Source organism: Rhinolophus sinicus, chromosome 14 (genome assembly GCF_057876585.1).
Source record: "Rhinolophus sinicus isolate RSI-liver-muscle chromosome 14, RSI-T2T, whole genome shotgun sequence".
Lineage (NCBI taxonomy): Eukaryota > Metazoa > Chordata > Mammalia > Chiroptera > Rhinolophidae > Rhinolophus > Rhinolophus sinicus.
This window is the reverse complement of record NC_142514.1, coordinates 116,856,365-116,871,797: the sequence shown is the minus strand read 5'-3', so window position 1 is coordinate 116,871,797 and position 15,433 is coordinate 116,856,365. Positions and strand designations below refer to the sequence as shown.

Below are 15,433 nucleotides of genomic sequence, written 5' to 3'. Positions count from 1 at the left end.
GAAAATGATGGAAAAGACTCCATGGATTTATATAAAATTTTCCTGTTTTACCCTTAATCATCTCATAATCACTGTATGTTCAAGTCTTTATGGATTGTTTTCCATAAGGGGAACAAATGCTTTGATTTTTGTGGAATTCTTAACTGAAGACGACTAATAATTGTATTCAGTACGCCACCGTATGGACTCACGAGCTCATAGCAGCCTAGTTTGGGCCCTCATTTGCTCACAGGGACCAACCGGTGAACTGGTACAGTTTATCAACTGGCTCTACGAGGAAAATTCTTGATTTGCAGGGTTTGCCGATTTCCATATTGTAAACACTCTCATTATGGCTAATTTCAAGCTACCAACCTGCCACCACTGAACACAAAGCTGGGAAGAACTGAGCAACAGCACATCATTTTCACTGTACAAAATAAATGTAAATGACTTTGTGAGCATAGAGAAATGAGGTGTAATAATTAAAAGCAATGTTTTGATTATCATTGTTTTTAATATAATTTATTTATTTAATTGTAAGTTTACATAATTTTTTTGTAGCAACCAGCTCACAAAATTTTTGGAAACTTAGTAACAGGCTGTGAAATTGCAGGAAATTCAAGTACGTATTTCTGAGCTGTCAGTAGTCAGTTCCAGCACACCACTGCTGGGACTATTGAATAGTCCAGCTTTGCCCCATCTTGAGATATCGACCAGATGGGCTCAGCCAAAAAAAAAAAAAAAAAAAAATCTGATTCTGACCCTGGCCTGCCTCTCCATTGCCCTGGGAATAAAGTCCAAACTGCTTAGGTTCACATTCTAGCTCCCTCCAGGCTGCCTCTCCAGCCTCACTTCCCACCATTCCTCTTCCTGCACTCTCTGCTTTCCCGGGGCACTGCAGGTGGCACTGCTGCCCACACACCAGGCCATTCCACTCCACTCTGCTATTTGCTCGGTCTGCATTTCTACTTGGAAAACCCCTACATTTGTAAGGCCTGGGGCAAAAATACAAAGGGAGGCTGCCCTTCTTCTCCAATGCTGCCTCTTTATCTGGCATGCATGAAGCCCACATGACCATGAGCGTTTTCCTGCCTCCAACCCCAGCCTCAGGAGGAAGGATGGGCACCATGGATGGTTCAACAGAGGCTGACATGCGAAGGAGGCCCAGAAGTGGGTCTAGGCTGCTGGGCAAGGAATTCCTGTGTGAGGGCCTAGAGCACAGGGAGAATGTAGGTTCTGGTTGGACGTGTCCTCTCAAACTACAGAGAATCCTTGTTCCGGGCAGGAGGAGGTCAGAGGATGACCAGGGAGGACATGCTAAAGTGTGGAGGTGGAGAGAGGCATAAGGGAGGGAATGGGGTAGCCTGGGGCTTAGGGCCCACCCATCAAGGACAATTTATCTCCAAAATTGAGTGCCTATAGTAGGCACTTAATAAGTCATCAATACATGATTTTTTAAATTCATGAACATGATTAATTTATTGATAGGTGAGTTGTAACATACCCTTCTGATTGAACAGGTTGCTTTAAGAAAACTGGTTGGTCTTTGGCAGGTTACTAATCTTAGATTACTTTTCTCTGAAGATAAATAAATGTGTTGTCTCTGGTAAAACTGTTTGTAGTGCCTAAGATGACCAGCCATTAAAATGATCCTGAGATCATATGTTTTTAGTGAATTCTCCATTGTCATTGTCTAACGATTAGGCCTAAAAGTTGTTATTCTTTCTTATGGTTGTGATGAGTCACGATATTTATGCAGATCAGAAGGAAGATATTTTTAAAAGAAAAGAAGGAAAGAGAGACAGGGTGTTTCTCTCTGAGTTTGGAAAGACTCAGGTCTTATTACCTGTATGTCAAAGTATTTTTTTTCCATTTGGGTTCACCTGGGAAGAGGCGGTAGTTTGCCACATCAGGAACCCCACAGCGAGGCCTCTTAATCACATCCATTGTGGACCGGTCTAACTTCCCCGTGACTCGGAGGCCAAAGAACGCTTGCAGCTCCTTAATCTTCTTTACCATGGAACTGCTTCCTCGTGAAACCATCTCACCAACCTGGTGCCCTCCTTTCTTTGTGTAATACTTGTCAAGATACGCCTGAAATGGAGAGGCAGGCTGACACATCTACAGCAATCTCTAGGAAATACTCATGCTCAAGTATGACAGGGACAATATTTTCTCGATGTATCAAAAATAGTGTGTAAAGCATATCCCCATTTTTCAAAAAAATTTGATACATTTGCACAGATAAAGCTTAGAAAGATATATAATATGCCAAATTATTAACAATGATTATCTTTTATTTATTTATTTTTTGCTCACCTGCATTTTATAGTTGTCCTACAATGAATAGGTATTTTTAAGAGAGAAAAATAATGGAAGGGAAATGAACATTTTTTTCCCCCCATAGGTCATTTGTTTGTCTTTGATACCTGTACCCAATTTGCAAGACAGATTGTCCCATTTCTCTGGTAAGTATCATTTTCCTTACACATTATGCAAGATCAGTGTTTTTAACTCTCAGGGGCTTTATATTTCAGCCTCTCATCTTATGCAAAGGCAGAGGGTCAATCTGTTTCCCAATTGAGGCTTTTAATCAGTCCAGGGGTGTTCATATGTAGAGTTGAACTTATTTGCATGGGATAGGTTTCCTGGGACAGGCTTTTTATTCTTTGAGATAAAATTAACCATACATTATAAAATTTCATTTGCACATTAAAACCTCTAATATATATATAAAATTCAAAACACTTTTCTATGACTGCTTAAGGTAAAGTGAGTAAGGCAGGGTCATGCAACTGCCAGGTCAGAGCGTGCTGTGGGCCCAGGAATTTCACCCACCCAACTTTCTGCAGGCAAATAAACAAAGAGCAGCTAAAGATTTATATACATATTTTATTACATATAAAAATTTATATTTATATATGAGGTATATCAATTGTATATAAATAACATTTATACACTATTTTAACAATACATTTATTTATATACTATGTAAAGTATATATTTGAAACATTTGTTATATACACATATTTATACATATAAATAATAAAATATTGACAATAATCTTAATGTCTAACAATAGGGAATTTGTTAGATATATTATTATATATTCATGTGAAATAATACTAAGCCTCTACTAAGATCACATTTTTGAAAACTATTTAATGGCATGCAATCATGCACTCCATATAATGGCAATATACTGAGAAAAGCAGAGGATAAGTCTTTATACAGATTATAATCATAATTTAATAAATAAAACAAACCAAATATATATGTATATATTTATATTATACTCATGTTCATGATAATGTATATTATTGTAATGTTAATATGTATATTAATATTTTAAATTAAGATACTAATTAATATATTGATAATATACATCATATGTAATGAACATGAGTAACATAAATAATGGAAAGAAATATGTCTGAGTATTAATCTTGTTTACCTTTGGGTTGTAAAATTATGGCGACAATTTATTTTTTATCCTTTCCTATCAGCCAAAGTTTTCTGCTATGAACATGGACTGTAATTGTTAAGGAAAAAATAAAAAGGAGTAAGACTTGCTCACTCACTTGAACAAGGTGCTCTGCTTCTTCACTATGGGGTCAACCGATCCTTGCTACCTGCCCTGCTTGTGAGAGAAGCTCACTTCCCTGGTGATTGTCCCTTGTACAAATCTAATGACATGAGAACCTAAAGCAGGGAAAGGGGGAGGCAGCATGGAGGGTCACGTCCTGAAGCCTGGATGAAGCTCTCGGAAACAAAGGTGTGACAAGTTCCATGTCCATCTCTGGTTGGGCCATCTTAAGTACGCATTTTATGTTTGTGATTGTTTTTACAAGATGGTATTGATTTTCGGAGCCACCTATCTTCTCTAGCTGTTGCTGTGATAAGGCGACGCTCACGGTAAATCTGAATTATGCTCTTCAGAGGTAAGCTCTGTGCAGAAGACCAGATGCTTCTTATTTTCTGAGATAATTTTGATTTCAAATATTTTGTTCTCTTCTTAGATTGTATGTTACACTCTATATTCTGATTTGACAATTCTTGGTTTCACAATAAGGGAGGAAGCTCATGATACATTAAGTGGAAAGTAGGTTTACAACTATTATTATAGCATAAGCCATGTTTGTCAACAAAAGTGTGCACATGTGGACATACACACAGATACTCACAAACTGGGAGTACAGTGAGGAAGTGGGGGTGGGGCACTACTAAAAACCCAGTAATCAAGAAAAATAATATTTTAATGCAATATTTAAAAGATTGAAATTTATGCAAAGAAATCCGTGATAGACAAAATATAAAAATTTTACATAAACACAGTGTTCAGTCCTGCCTCACTCCCCTCACCCTAGTTCTGGCCTGAGTCATAGAAAAGTGTTTTGAAAGATATATAGACTGAAGGATTAACAGTGGTTATATCTTATTGATGGAATTGAGAAGAATTCTTTTTTAGTTATATATGTTTTATAATTTTTCTACTCTGAACATATACACGTTTTACAATAAAATGTTTTTTCTTTGAAACATGCATAAGATGCTAACAGGTTTTGGTCACTTCCTTTCATTTCTTTTGGATCAGCTTTCTCATCTATAAAATGGAGTTGGTATCTGCCCTACTGGCCACAGCAGCGTGAGGATCTAATGAGGTTCTCATTGTGAAAATGCTTTTAAATACATCAAAAGACTTTAAAATGTATATCCTTTTACTCAATAATTCCACTTCTGGAAATCTAGCCTGAAAAAATAACCCTTTATATTAGGCTGATGTACAAAGATGTTCATAGAAACATTCACATGGAAATAATCTATGTGTCTAACAAAAGAAATGATTAAATAAATTATAACTCACTTATATTCTAGAATATGTGTAACTCTTTAAAATGATGTTTATAAAAATAGTATAAGAATCAAAATTTTATTGTGACATAATAATCAGTGAGAAAAGTAGGAATCAAATATAATAACAATTTAAAAATATCTGTATGCACAGAAAGCAAAATGGTGGTAAAAACATCTGAATTTAGCAGTTTGTATTTGGAAGGTTTTTATTTCTATTTTCTTTAATTAAGAGTTCATAGTAATGTGATAATGAAAATTTATGTTATTTTTAAGGACAATTTAACACCTGTTTTGAATCTTGTATTGATATTACTAATTTTTAAAAAACAAAAAAACAGAATAAAATCCTGGATTAAGAGACTAAGTAAGCATTTTATCATTCCATCACTTCAAAGCCTTTATGTTCATCAGCAAATCAGAATTTAAAGGATACAGGTGGGCATTAAGTAAATCAACTAAAAACCTGTTCATTTTTTCAAGTGTAGATTATTGTGTTTGTAGGCTTGGGAAGAAGTGTGTGAAATTTGGAAACATTGCCTATCTGGTGTTTCCAGGCACAAGCAATCATTTGTTCTCTCTTAGTGAGAGATCTAGAAAGAGAGCAGTGTGGAAGCTGCTTATCCTGACACGGGTTCCCACGCCCCAGGTAATTCACTGGCATTGCTTGTCTCTGAGACTCAGCCAGTACCCTCATCCTGTGGTCTCAGCTCTTGCCACACTAGCCTGATGCTTGCTTCTAAGTTCTTTTGCCCCACCAGCTGCTGTACTTGCTGTTTCCTCTGCCTAGAAAGCTGTCTCCAGATCTTCACATGACTGGCAATTTCATGAAGTTCAGGTTCATCTTGAATGTCACTTCCTCAGAGAAGCCTGCCTGGATTATTCAGGTGAAAATGTCCGCCTGTCCCCTACTGTCCCAGTCACTCTTTATATCCTAATTAACTTTTTCCCAGTATCACGTCACATTCTGAAATAATCTTGGGCACTTGTTGACTGCTACTTGTTTATCTCCTTCCAGGACCTTCCCACTCCCTCTCTCATCCCCATGTAAATGCCCTAAGAACCGGGACTTTACTTGTTTTGGTCACTGATGTTTATCCAGTACTTAGAACAGATCTTGGCACACAGCACACAGTAAGCAGTCAATAAATAACTGTTGAATGAATGAACTTAAACTGCCTATTTTCATTTGTTGTATTGTGAGGCTGCCAAAGCTGTTATATGCTTCTATAAACTGTAAGATGGGACATTATTTTTTCTTGTCACTGGGACCCACTTTAGAGGTTTGCCAACCTGCTAGAGTGAAACCTGTTCCTGCCCAGAGCAGACGGCTGGGCCATTGACGGCAGGAGAAGCTGCAGTTTGCCGGGTGGCAAGTTGTTGACAAGTTTGGTCCCTGGTCAAAGGTCTTTCTGAGTGTATGTCATAAAAGAGACTGAGGAGTGCTCACTTATTTTGGAGAAAAAGAAATAAGGGATCAGTAAAATCCCCAACATTCCAAGGCTACTAATTCTTTGCAAATACTCCTAGCAAGGACCGCTTTTCCCAAGTCTTGTATGGCCTTATTCCTGCATAGATTCATCAGGGGTCAGCAATTTTTTTCTGTAAACAGCCGATATTTAATATTTTTGGTTTTGCCATACTCCATTGTGGTACAAAACAGTAATAGACAATATGTAAACAAGTAGTTGTGGCCGATATTGCCAATGACCACAGTTTGTTTGAACGTGGACTAGAAACAGGGTTGTCAGCCACCTCGGATCGGTTTTGGCTCAGAAGGAGGTCACAAAGACTGTAGTTTCTGCATCAGAGTGGCATGAAGCTGGGTTTGGGAAAAAATTACATTTGGGGAGAAGGGACCCATAGCTAGGGGGCACCAGTGAAATACAATTTGAATGGATCCCAATTCTGAGACACGTTGTTTTGAATTCAATTCATCTTAAAAGTGAGCTCATGTCAAAAAATGTTCAATTCAGCAGGCCTGTACTTGGCTTTCACGGTACTGTTTACATGCAGTGCTGATATCCTAAATGTTTAATAATTGGTGTGGTAGGGGACTGACCAGTTAGAATGGATGAGTAGTATAAACAATCTGTAGGGACATGCTGGTGGGTGTGTATGGGCGACAAACAGCTCCGCAGGGCAACTGGGGGAGCAGGACATGGTGTAGTCTGGCAGGTAGGAAAGAAAGCACTCCGGAGGTGGGCTGGTAATCACAGATGTGCTGTCACTCTCAAAAGAGAAGTCCTGGTGTAAACACATTTCATCCACACACCTTTCACAAATGTTGGAAGTTCCACCATTAACGACTTGTTTCTTTAGGTTAAAGACAGCTGCCTTCCCATTAGATGCAAAATTTGCTTAGAAGCAAATACACATTGAGTCACAGCTGGTCTTTGCAAAAGTTCTAGTATGAATTACTTGTATCAAATCCTTTCCAACAGTCAGTTGGGAGAGATTTTAAAAGGGGAAAATACAGAAAGTGGAAGTAAAGAGGTATTTGGGGAATGTGCTTTAGAGAGCAAAGATTCTCAAATGAAAAGAGGTAGGCACCCAGGAAAAACTGGGTTCACTTTAGATTTTGACCAAGTTTTCCCTGAGTACAACTGCTATAACTTTTAGCAATGCATTTACAATCCCCCTCTAGTGTGCGAATCTTACACTTAGATTTTTATTTTTCTGCCTTTCTTAGTCCTCTATATTAGTCCTATATTAGTCCTCTAATGTTTCTTTGTTTTTTTCGTATTGCATATATTTTTGCAAGCCACCTCAAATTCTATAAGAAGCAAGATACCTAGATAAATATTTATTCCTTTATTTATTCAATCATGCAATACGTACACCTAATGAGCACCAGACATCTGTGTTAGCTGCACAGATGATAGTATCTACTAGGCATCAATGGTCTTAAAAAATGATTTTAAATTAATAACAGATTTTTCCGTATTTTCTCATTATACCCCTTTAGGTTTTCTGGGGCAGCAGGAGGAAGAGGGAATTGTGCAAAGATTCACAAACCTGTATGAGGTGGTAGTTGTTCCTTGAGGTCCTGGGGGTGGCTGCAAATAGGGAGGGGGCCGCAGTGGAAAAGTTCAAAGCCGTGATGAGTAGGAGAGCGAGGCCAGATGCAGGGAGTAACTTCATCTCCTCAAGGTGGCTTGGTAATTATATCAGCTTGGGGGACGGCAGACAATGCACATTTGCACTTCGACCTTGAGCTGCTTTTATAGAGTCAAACAGGTCTGGACCCTCAGAGCAAGGATGATTCATGTCTCAAAAGGTAATTATACAGCTCATTTCTCTCCCTGATGATGGGGTAACACAATGGTACACAGGAGTCAGGGAAAGCTTCATTCTTTGTGATTTACCAAGTCACAAAAGGAGAAAAACAGTCACTTTTAATGAAATTTGTCTGCTCCTTACACAAACTGGGGTAAATTTGATGAATTTGAACCCCTCTCAACTGAAACATTTGATTAGTCTCAGTTTGGGGGCGTTTTTCCTTTCTGATTACGGAAAAGGTAAATGATTAGAATATAATTTAATTTATCCTCAGTAATTCTGGGCTTGATTCAATCCAATCATCTGTGTCTTCTACATCTAACTTGACATTTCTCAGTAACGAATGCTGTTTATAATGATGGTTCTGGGGTATGTCAGATCCTGAATCATCAAGGAAACATTACATTATGCTGTGCTGACTTAGGATGGAAAGTGAACCGATAACTGTTAGAAAGTTAGCAGAAGAGATATGTCTTAGTTAACAAAGACAGTAGACAAAACTACCCATTCTCTGCTCACTCTGGTTAATTGGGGTCATGCCCTTTTTCCTGGTTGTGATTAAGATTTATCTTGATCTAGAGATAGAATGGAAAAAGGTGGGAAAAGCACTTCGGCATCAGATAAACTGAGATTACATTTTTTAAAAGGTATCTCCTTGCGGTGTGACTTTGGGCAAGTTATTTAACTTCTCTGAACATCATTTTTTGTTTTAATCTGCAAAAGACTGACAATAATATTGTGTGTAAGCTTCTAAGTGTTATAGGGATAGCATAACATATATATAGCACGGTGTCTGCTGGCACCGCTTAGCATCCGGTAGACATGGGTTTGAATCCTAGTTCAAACACGTGTCCATATGACTTTGAGTAGGTTGCTTAATCTCTTTCAGTTGTGGTACTTTCATCTGTAAAATAGGGAAAAGAATCCTACTCTGTAGGATTGTCATGAAGGAGTAAATCAGGTCATAACAAAGCCCTTAGCACAGTGCTCAGTAGACATTAGTTTTTAAAAAATAATGTTCAATTTATCTTTTTTTACTTTGGTGCCAGGCACCTGGTAGGCTTTTAATAACTGTTTTCTGAATGGATGAATGGATGACTCGATCAATGCTTCTCAAAGTGTGGTTGGTTCCTGGACCAGAAGCATCACTATTACCTGGGAACTTGTTAGAAATGCAAATTCTCAGTCCTCACCCAGACTTACTGAATCAGAAACTCTGGGAATGGGGCCCAGCAGTCTATGTTTTCACAAGCCCTCTCGGTAATTCTGATGCATACCTCAGTTAGAAAACATACTGGATTAGTTGAGGAAATAAGATTTTAGGGTCTGGAAGGAAATGAAAACATGTACAGAAAGTATCAATAACATCCCAGTCCCAGAAAGTATTCTGTACTGCCCTTGTCTTCCAGAGCAGTGTTTTCCAGTGATGACATACCTCGTATCTGGAAGTAATTTGTGAAGTCTGTTGCCAATAATTTATTACTAATACTTGTTAAGCCATGAAGGTATGTGAATGACTTACCTTCTTCACATTTAGACCAGATTCAAGGTTATTCCCATAGTGATCTCTCGCTCTCCCTGTTGCTCTCTCTGTTGCATTGATGTACTTCCCTGTGTGGAAGAGAAAACGATGGAGTTACAGCCGATGTGTGGGGTCTAGTGTATAACCCCAGGTACTCAAGTTTGTCACACATGTGAACATTACCTCTGTCATGTACTCTGAGACACACAACACATGATTCTCAGAAGAAAAAGAGAAAGGAAACCAGAGATCTAGTAGACTCATTTAATTCACTAAATTGTAAGCTCCTTGAAAACTGAGTGATTAAAAATTCCAATCAAATTTGCTTAATGAATGAATGAATGTGCAAACACATACTAACAGTCACTTTTTGGTCTGAGGAAGGGAAAAGAACATTACAATAATCTCTCAAAATTTGCACTTGTATGCTTTCCTGTCCTCTGTAGCACTAGTACTATACCTTCATAGCAGCTGCTAAAATTGATGAGCAAGGACTGAGTCCTTGAATACTTGCCTCCACTTCGTCATCTTGTTCTCTTGTTTTCTCCTCAAACCACTTTTCCAGCTTATAGTGATGGACCCAATGCAAAAGCAGACAGAAAGGGGAGCGTTGGAGTTGAGGAATGACAGTAAGAAACTCTGGGACCAATAGAGAGAAGATATTCTCTCCTCTGGAACTCTAGAGAGTATGCTAAATTCCTGCCTATAAGGTGTGATGCAGATATTTCTACACGGTTCCAGTATCCACTTTCCTAATGCATGAATGCAATCAATCCCAATATTCCTAAGTATGACAATTCAATTAAGTGCAAAAACTGAAGAGGAATAGCCATTTATGTTCTTGTAAGTCACTTAAACTTAAGTGTGAATAAATTTCACCTCAATGTTAGCACAAGGCAACATCCTTGACCTTTACAAAAAAAATGACAAACTCAAGCTGGTAATAATATCTCACTGGGTGTTTCCTTTGCCTGATTTTGTTTTCTCTTCACAGGGAAGAAAAGTCTGCTTTCTTTCTATCAGTCTTGTATAAAATATAATTTAAATCCAAATCGTTCCAACCTAAAAAGATCATATCAAAGCAAGTCCATGACTAAAAGGAAATGAAATGAAAGACTGTATCATAGAGAACTGTAGAAAATACAGTGTCTGTAGAAAAATTGGATGATAAAAATAACGTATGTGTACATGAAACAGGAAGTTGGTAGCCTCTGGGCAGGGGTGATATTTTGGGGACTCTGCAGATTTCTTAGAACCTTTAAATAGAATCCAAGTTTCCATACATCACTAATACAAGGAGGAAAGTGTTTTAAATTATAGAATTGAGTTGACTGCAGAGAACTTCTTGCTAGATCCTAGCTGAATTCAATTCCATAGGAGTTTTAGTAAATCTTTAACATTTAGGTTTCTGAAATGGTGCCTGCTATGCATGTGATGGATCGATGAATAATTGTTGAATAAATAACTGACTGCCTATTTGTCTAACTTACAAAGGGCACAGGCTTTGTATTTAGACAGATCTAGAATCAAACACTGACTTGACCACTTTCTAGATGTGTTACCAGTCAGTGTTCTTAAGTTTCAGGCTATGAAATCCAGTTCTGGCTAATTTAAGAGAAAATATATTTTTGTTTGTTTGTTTTGTTTTGTTTAAATATATCAGTCAGGTAGCGCAGAGAATTGCCAGGATGGCTGGAGCACCAAGGTAGGCAAAGCATCAGAACCAAGGGCAGAAGAAGCCAAGGAGTGATCTATTGCTGGGCCCTTGACTCTTACCACTAGATAATATCACAGCCAGATAGTCCAGGCCATTGCAATTAGGCTCTTGTTTCTAATTGTCTTTGTCTCACTCCCTCATCATTCGGAATCTTCAATGGGAGAGTCTCCAGGTTGGGCGTGGATCACGTGCCGTCACCCTCAAGTCCAGAAGCAAGAAACAGGGAGACCTTTCCAACTTAGACTTCACACTGGGAGGCAGGATGCAGTCCATAGAGACCACCAATAATATATGTAATGGGAATGTCTCCCAGAGAGGAAATTGGTGCTGGACAACCAAAGAACAAATCAAAACCAAACCCAGAAAATGTCCACCACAATCTGTGAAACTTCCTAAGCTATCTCCTGTTTTGTAACGTGGGGAATAATCTCATGATATTCTGTGAGATAACCTATCTCAGAAAGCTGTTGAGAGGATTAAAATGGCTAATGGTTCCTTAGTGGTCAGTCTAGTTCATAAATGAGACTTCATAATTGCTTTTCACCATGATTTGTGAAAATTTCCCAGAAATATTGTGATGGATTAATAAAAACTAAATATGTGACATTTTTTTTCTAAGATATCATTGCTTATTGAATTGACCATTGATTAAAATAACAGTTGTGGGAAAAAATAAAATAGTACATCATTAAATGTACACATTGACATACTATATATTTTTTCTGTGTTGTCTTTCACCTCTAAGCTCCATAAGGATAAGGACTACATATGCTGTTAGTATCCCTAGCATATGGTACAGTGTCTGGCACAAAATAAGTATTCAATAAACACTTGTTGAACGTGTAATGCATGAATGAGCAATTGATTGAATTAGTAAAGTTAGGAATAAGAAAAACAAGATTGTCCTCAGAGGGATAGATTTTAAATAAACTACACAAAGGTGTGTAGCATTACCGTTAGGTGTTAGAACTTTTATTAAACCCTTATTATACACCAGACATTGAGCTAAGCACTTTATGTACATTTTTCAAACAACTTTAAGACATCCTGTTTTTCAGGTGATGAAAGTTGGGGTTAGGGAAGATAAAAATTGGTTGATGTGAACATAGATATTAAGTGGTAGCTCTAAGATTTTACTCCAGATCTGTTTGAGTTCAATGTCTGTGTTCTTGACAGGTACGGGAAGCATACACCCATTGATGCCTATGCCGAGCAGTGTTCTAGGAGACACTGGACCTCTAGTTGGCTGGTGGGTGGATCCCTTGGCTGACTCCACCTGCCAAGCAGTTCTCTAGCACTGCTGTGAGTTTTGCCTACAGTGAAGATGAGCCAACCAGACTGCCCAAGCTCCCTGACTGATGATGATATTTCTCATTGCCAATGATCCAGTTGTTATTCTGCTTTCTATATTTCAATCTCTAGTGAATTTAGCTTTGAGAGGTGATTACATTTCTGGATTTCCATGGAGTTCAGTCACAGTCTGGAAGAATGCTTCCCAGCCTTACCACAGTCTTTCTTTCCAACTTCTCCAGTAAATATATCCCACTCTGAATACCTGACTTAAACTTTTTTTCATTTATTTAACTTGTAAATAACATCATACTCTATTTTATAATAATATTATTATTTTTTAAAAGTTTAGATGGTTTTATTATGAACAGAGAATAACATTAAATGATATTCTGAATTTCTCGGTAAACAAATATTCTAGAATTAGATGGAATAAAAATAGAAGAAAGAAATAGTGTGTTTGAAACCAGAGACTACCCTCAGAATCCCATACAGAAAATAAGCAAATGATCTGATATCACTTATGAGAATGAGAAGCTCAGAGAGGGCATAGCAAGCTTTTCTTCAGAAGATGACTTGTTTATTATCTTCACCAAGCACAGGAATAAAAATGAGAAGAGAAGAGAAGAAGAAAGGAAAACAGATTTACCCTGTATCATGGATTATCTTGGTTAGAGAGATGGAAACAACTGTTCAATATAGCAATTAAAACGCGTACTAAAGAAGTTTGTGGAGTTGCCTCTGAAAGACTTTGACCATAGGACAGAAGACCATGAATTTAGAAAAGATTGAATTATGTGAGGTTCTGCCTGTCTGCTTGGGTTCAGGGTGTAGTGGAGAAGTTAGCTTAGATGACTCTGTCAAATTACATATATATTTACATATATATATATATATATATATATATATATATATATATATATATGTAAATATATATATTACATATATGTGTGTGTATGTTTGTGTGTATATATATATGTATACATTCATTCACATGTTTCATAAGTAGTTTTTGAGCATCAATTATTTTTTAGACACTGGGAATACAAAGATACAAGACACTATTTTTACACTCTAGGAGCTCAAAATTTACTACTGCAATAAGATTGAGAACTTGGAGTAAGATCTTAGATAAAAACTGACTCTTTGTGACAAAAAAATGTGCCTTTATATTGCAAATTGGTAGAAATCTTCTAAAAAGCAATTATGTAATTCATACCAAGAAATATAAAAGGGTTCATAATTTTTGGTGCCATATTCCATTCCTAAAATTTTAGCTAAGAAAATCATTTGGAAGAATAAAAGCAAAAACGTTTATTTTATGCTTAGATATAATAGCAAAAAAACTTGGAAACAACATAAATGTCAAAAAATAAAGAAGTGGTTACAAGTGGTTACATAAGTTATGGCAACTCCATGTTAAATAATTCAGTCATGAGAAATGAAATAGCAATACATAAAATATTTAAAAAAACAAAAACAATTTTAACCAAAAAATCAAAATACAAAATTGTACAAATTTGGTTCTATATCTGCTAAAGAAAAGTATGTACATATAGGCAAAAATGTTGGAGGAAAACTTAGAGGACTGAAAATGGTAGTGTTAAGATGGTAAGAATTTACACCTTATACCTAACCATTCTTGTAAATTATCCTTTAATGCTACCATACATTTAAAAAAAATAGTAAGTGAAATTTTGAAAGATTATATCAATGTACCCTTTAAGTTTAGTTTACATTTTAGAAAATGTAAGACCTACACGAGTGATGAACTCCGTGGCCTGTTTCACTTACTCATTTGTTTGCCCATGCTTCATCTATTTACTCAGTGTAAATCTCTTGCATTTATTCTATATGCTGGTACTAGGCTTAGTGTTCTAAGTACAAAAAGGTAAATACAAACCTGTTCTTGCCTACCAGGGTCTCAGAATCTCCAGTGAGAGACTTGGATGTAAAATCAAAATATCTCACTTAATTTAGTGGAATAATAAAGGTATGTAAAGGTCTGTCCTCATTTGAGAATGGGAGTGGGATGGAGAAAAGGAGGGTTCAGGGTGGGCTTTCCATAGCGTGGGGCTTTAGTTGAGTTCTGGTTGCCAAAGGAGTTAGACTTCACCAACAAGATTCATGAGATGAAAAGGAGGGATGATGAAGGGAAGTGGGGAGGAGGAATTCCAAGCTGAGGAGATTATGGGGTGAAAAAATGTCAAAGAGCATTTATTCTTAGGAAATTGAAGGTATTTTCGTATACAAGGTTATCTGGCAGCTGCACCAAGGGAGCGGGCAGAAAAGGTGGGCAAGAGACCTATTTGTTGGAGGACGCTTCTCACCCACAGTTCCGATGACTGAATCAGGAAGGCAGAAGCCAGGAGTTGTTTGCTGGTTGAGTCATGGCCAATGGTGAAAGCCAGGAGAGAAGAACATTCGAACCCAAGCTGCAGATCCAAGGAGCAGGACTGAAAGGAGTTTCCAGGACACAGAGCTGGAATACGGTTGGCAAAAAAAGAAAATGAGGAGAAGATGAACAGAATGGCACCAAACAAGTCTGGAGCAGCCACAGTCGCAACAAGGGCTTTTGAGGGCTTGCTGAGTTTATTTAAAGGGCCCAGAGAGGGGTGGACTAGGTAACGTCATGGGAGCCTTATGTGCCAGGCTAAGGCATGTAGACATTAATGGTTTGTGATGGGAAACCACTGGAGGGTTCTTCCCAAGGAATGACAGGATTGGGTTTGCATGCACAGAAAGACTGCTCTCAAAGGAACATGCAGAGATTGCAGGGCAGTGAGGAT

General features: G+C 37.6%; 1 protein-coding gene across 1 annotated transcript in view; it reads right to left on the bottom strand.

Annotated features, from left to right (window-relative positions):
• Nucleotides 1–8,007, bottom strand: part of MMP20 (matrix metallopeptidase 20) — a 37,963-nt gene extending 29,956 nt beyond the window's left edge. Inside the window, exons 1-2 of the mRNA XM_019712680.3 lie at nt 7,852–8,007; nt 1,829–2,076 (exon numbers count right to left, since the gene is read on the bottom strand). Of these exons, the coding sequence (XP_019568239.1) occupies nt 1,829–2,076; nt 7,852–7,977 (374 nt within the window). The 5' untranslated portion in view covers nt 7,978–8,007. The remainder of the gene's footprint in view (nt 1–1,828; nt 2,077–7,851) is intronic.
• Between the last annotated feature and the right edge of the window lie 7,426 nt (nt 8,008–15,433).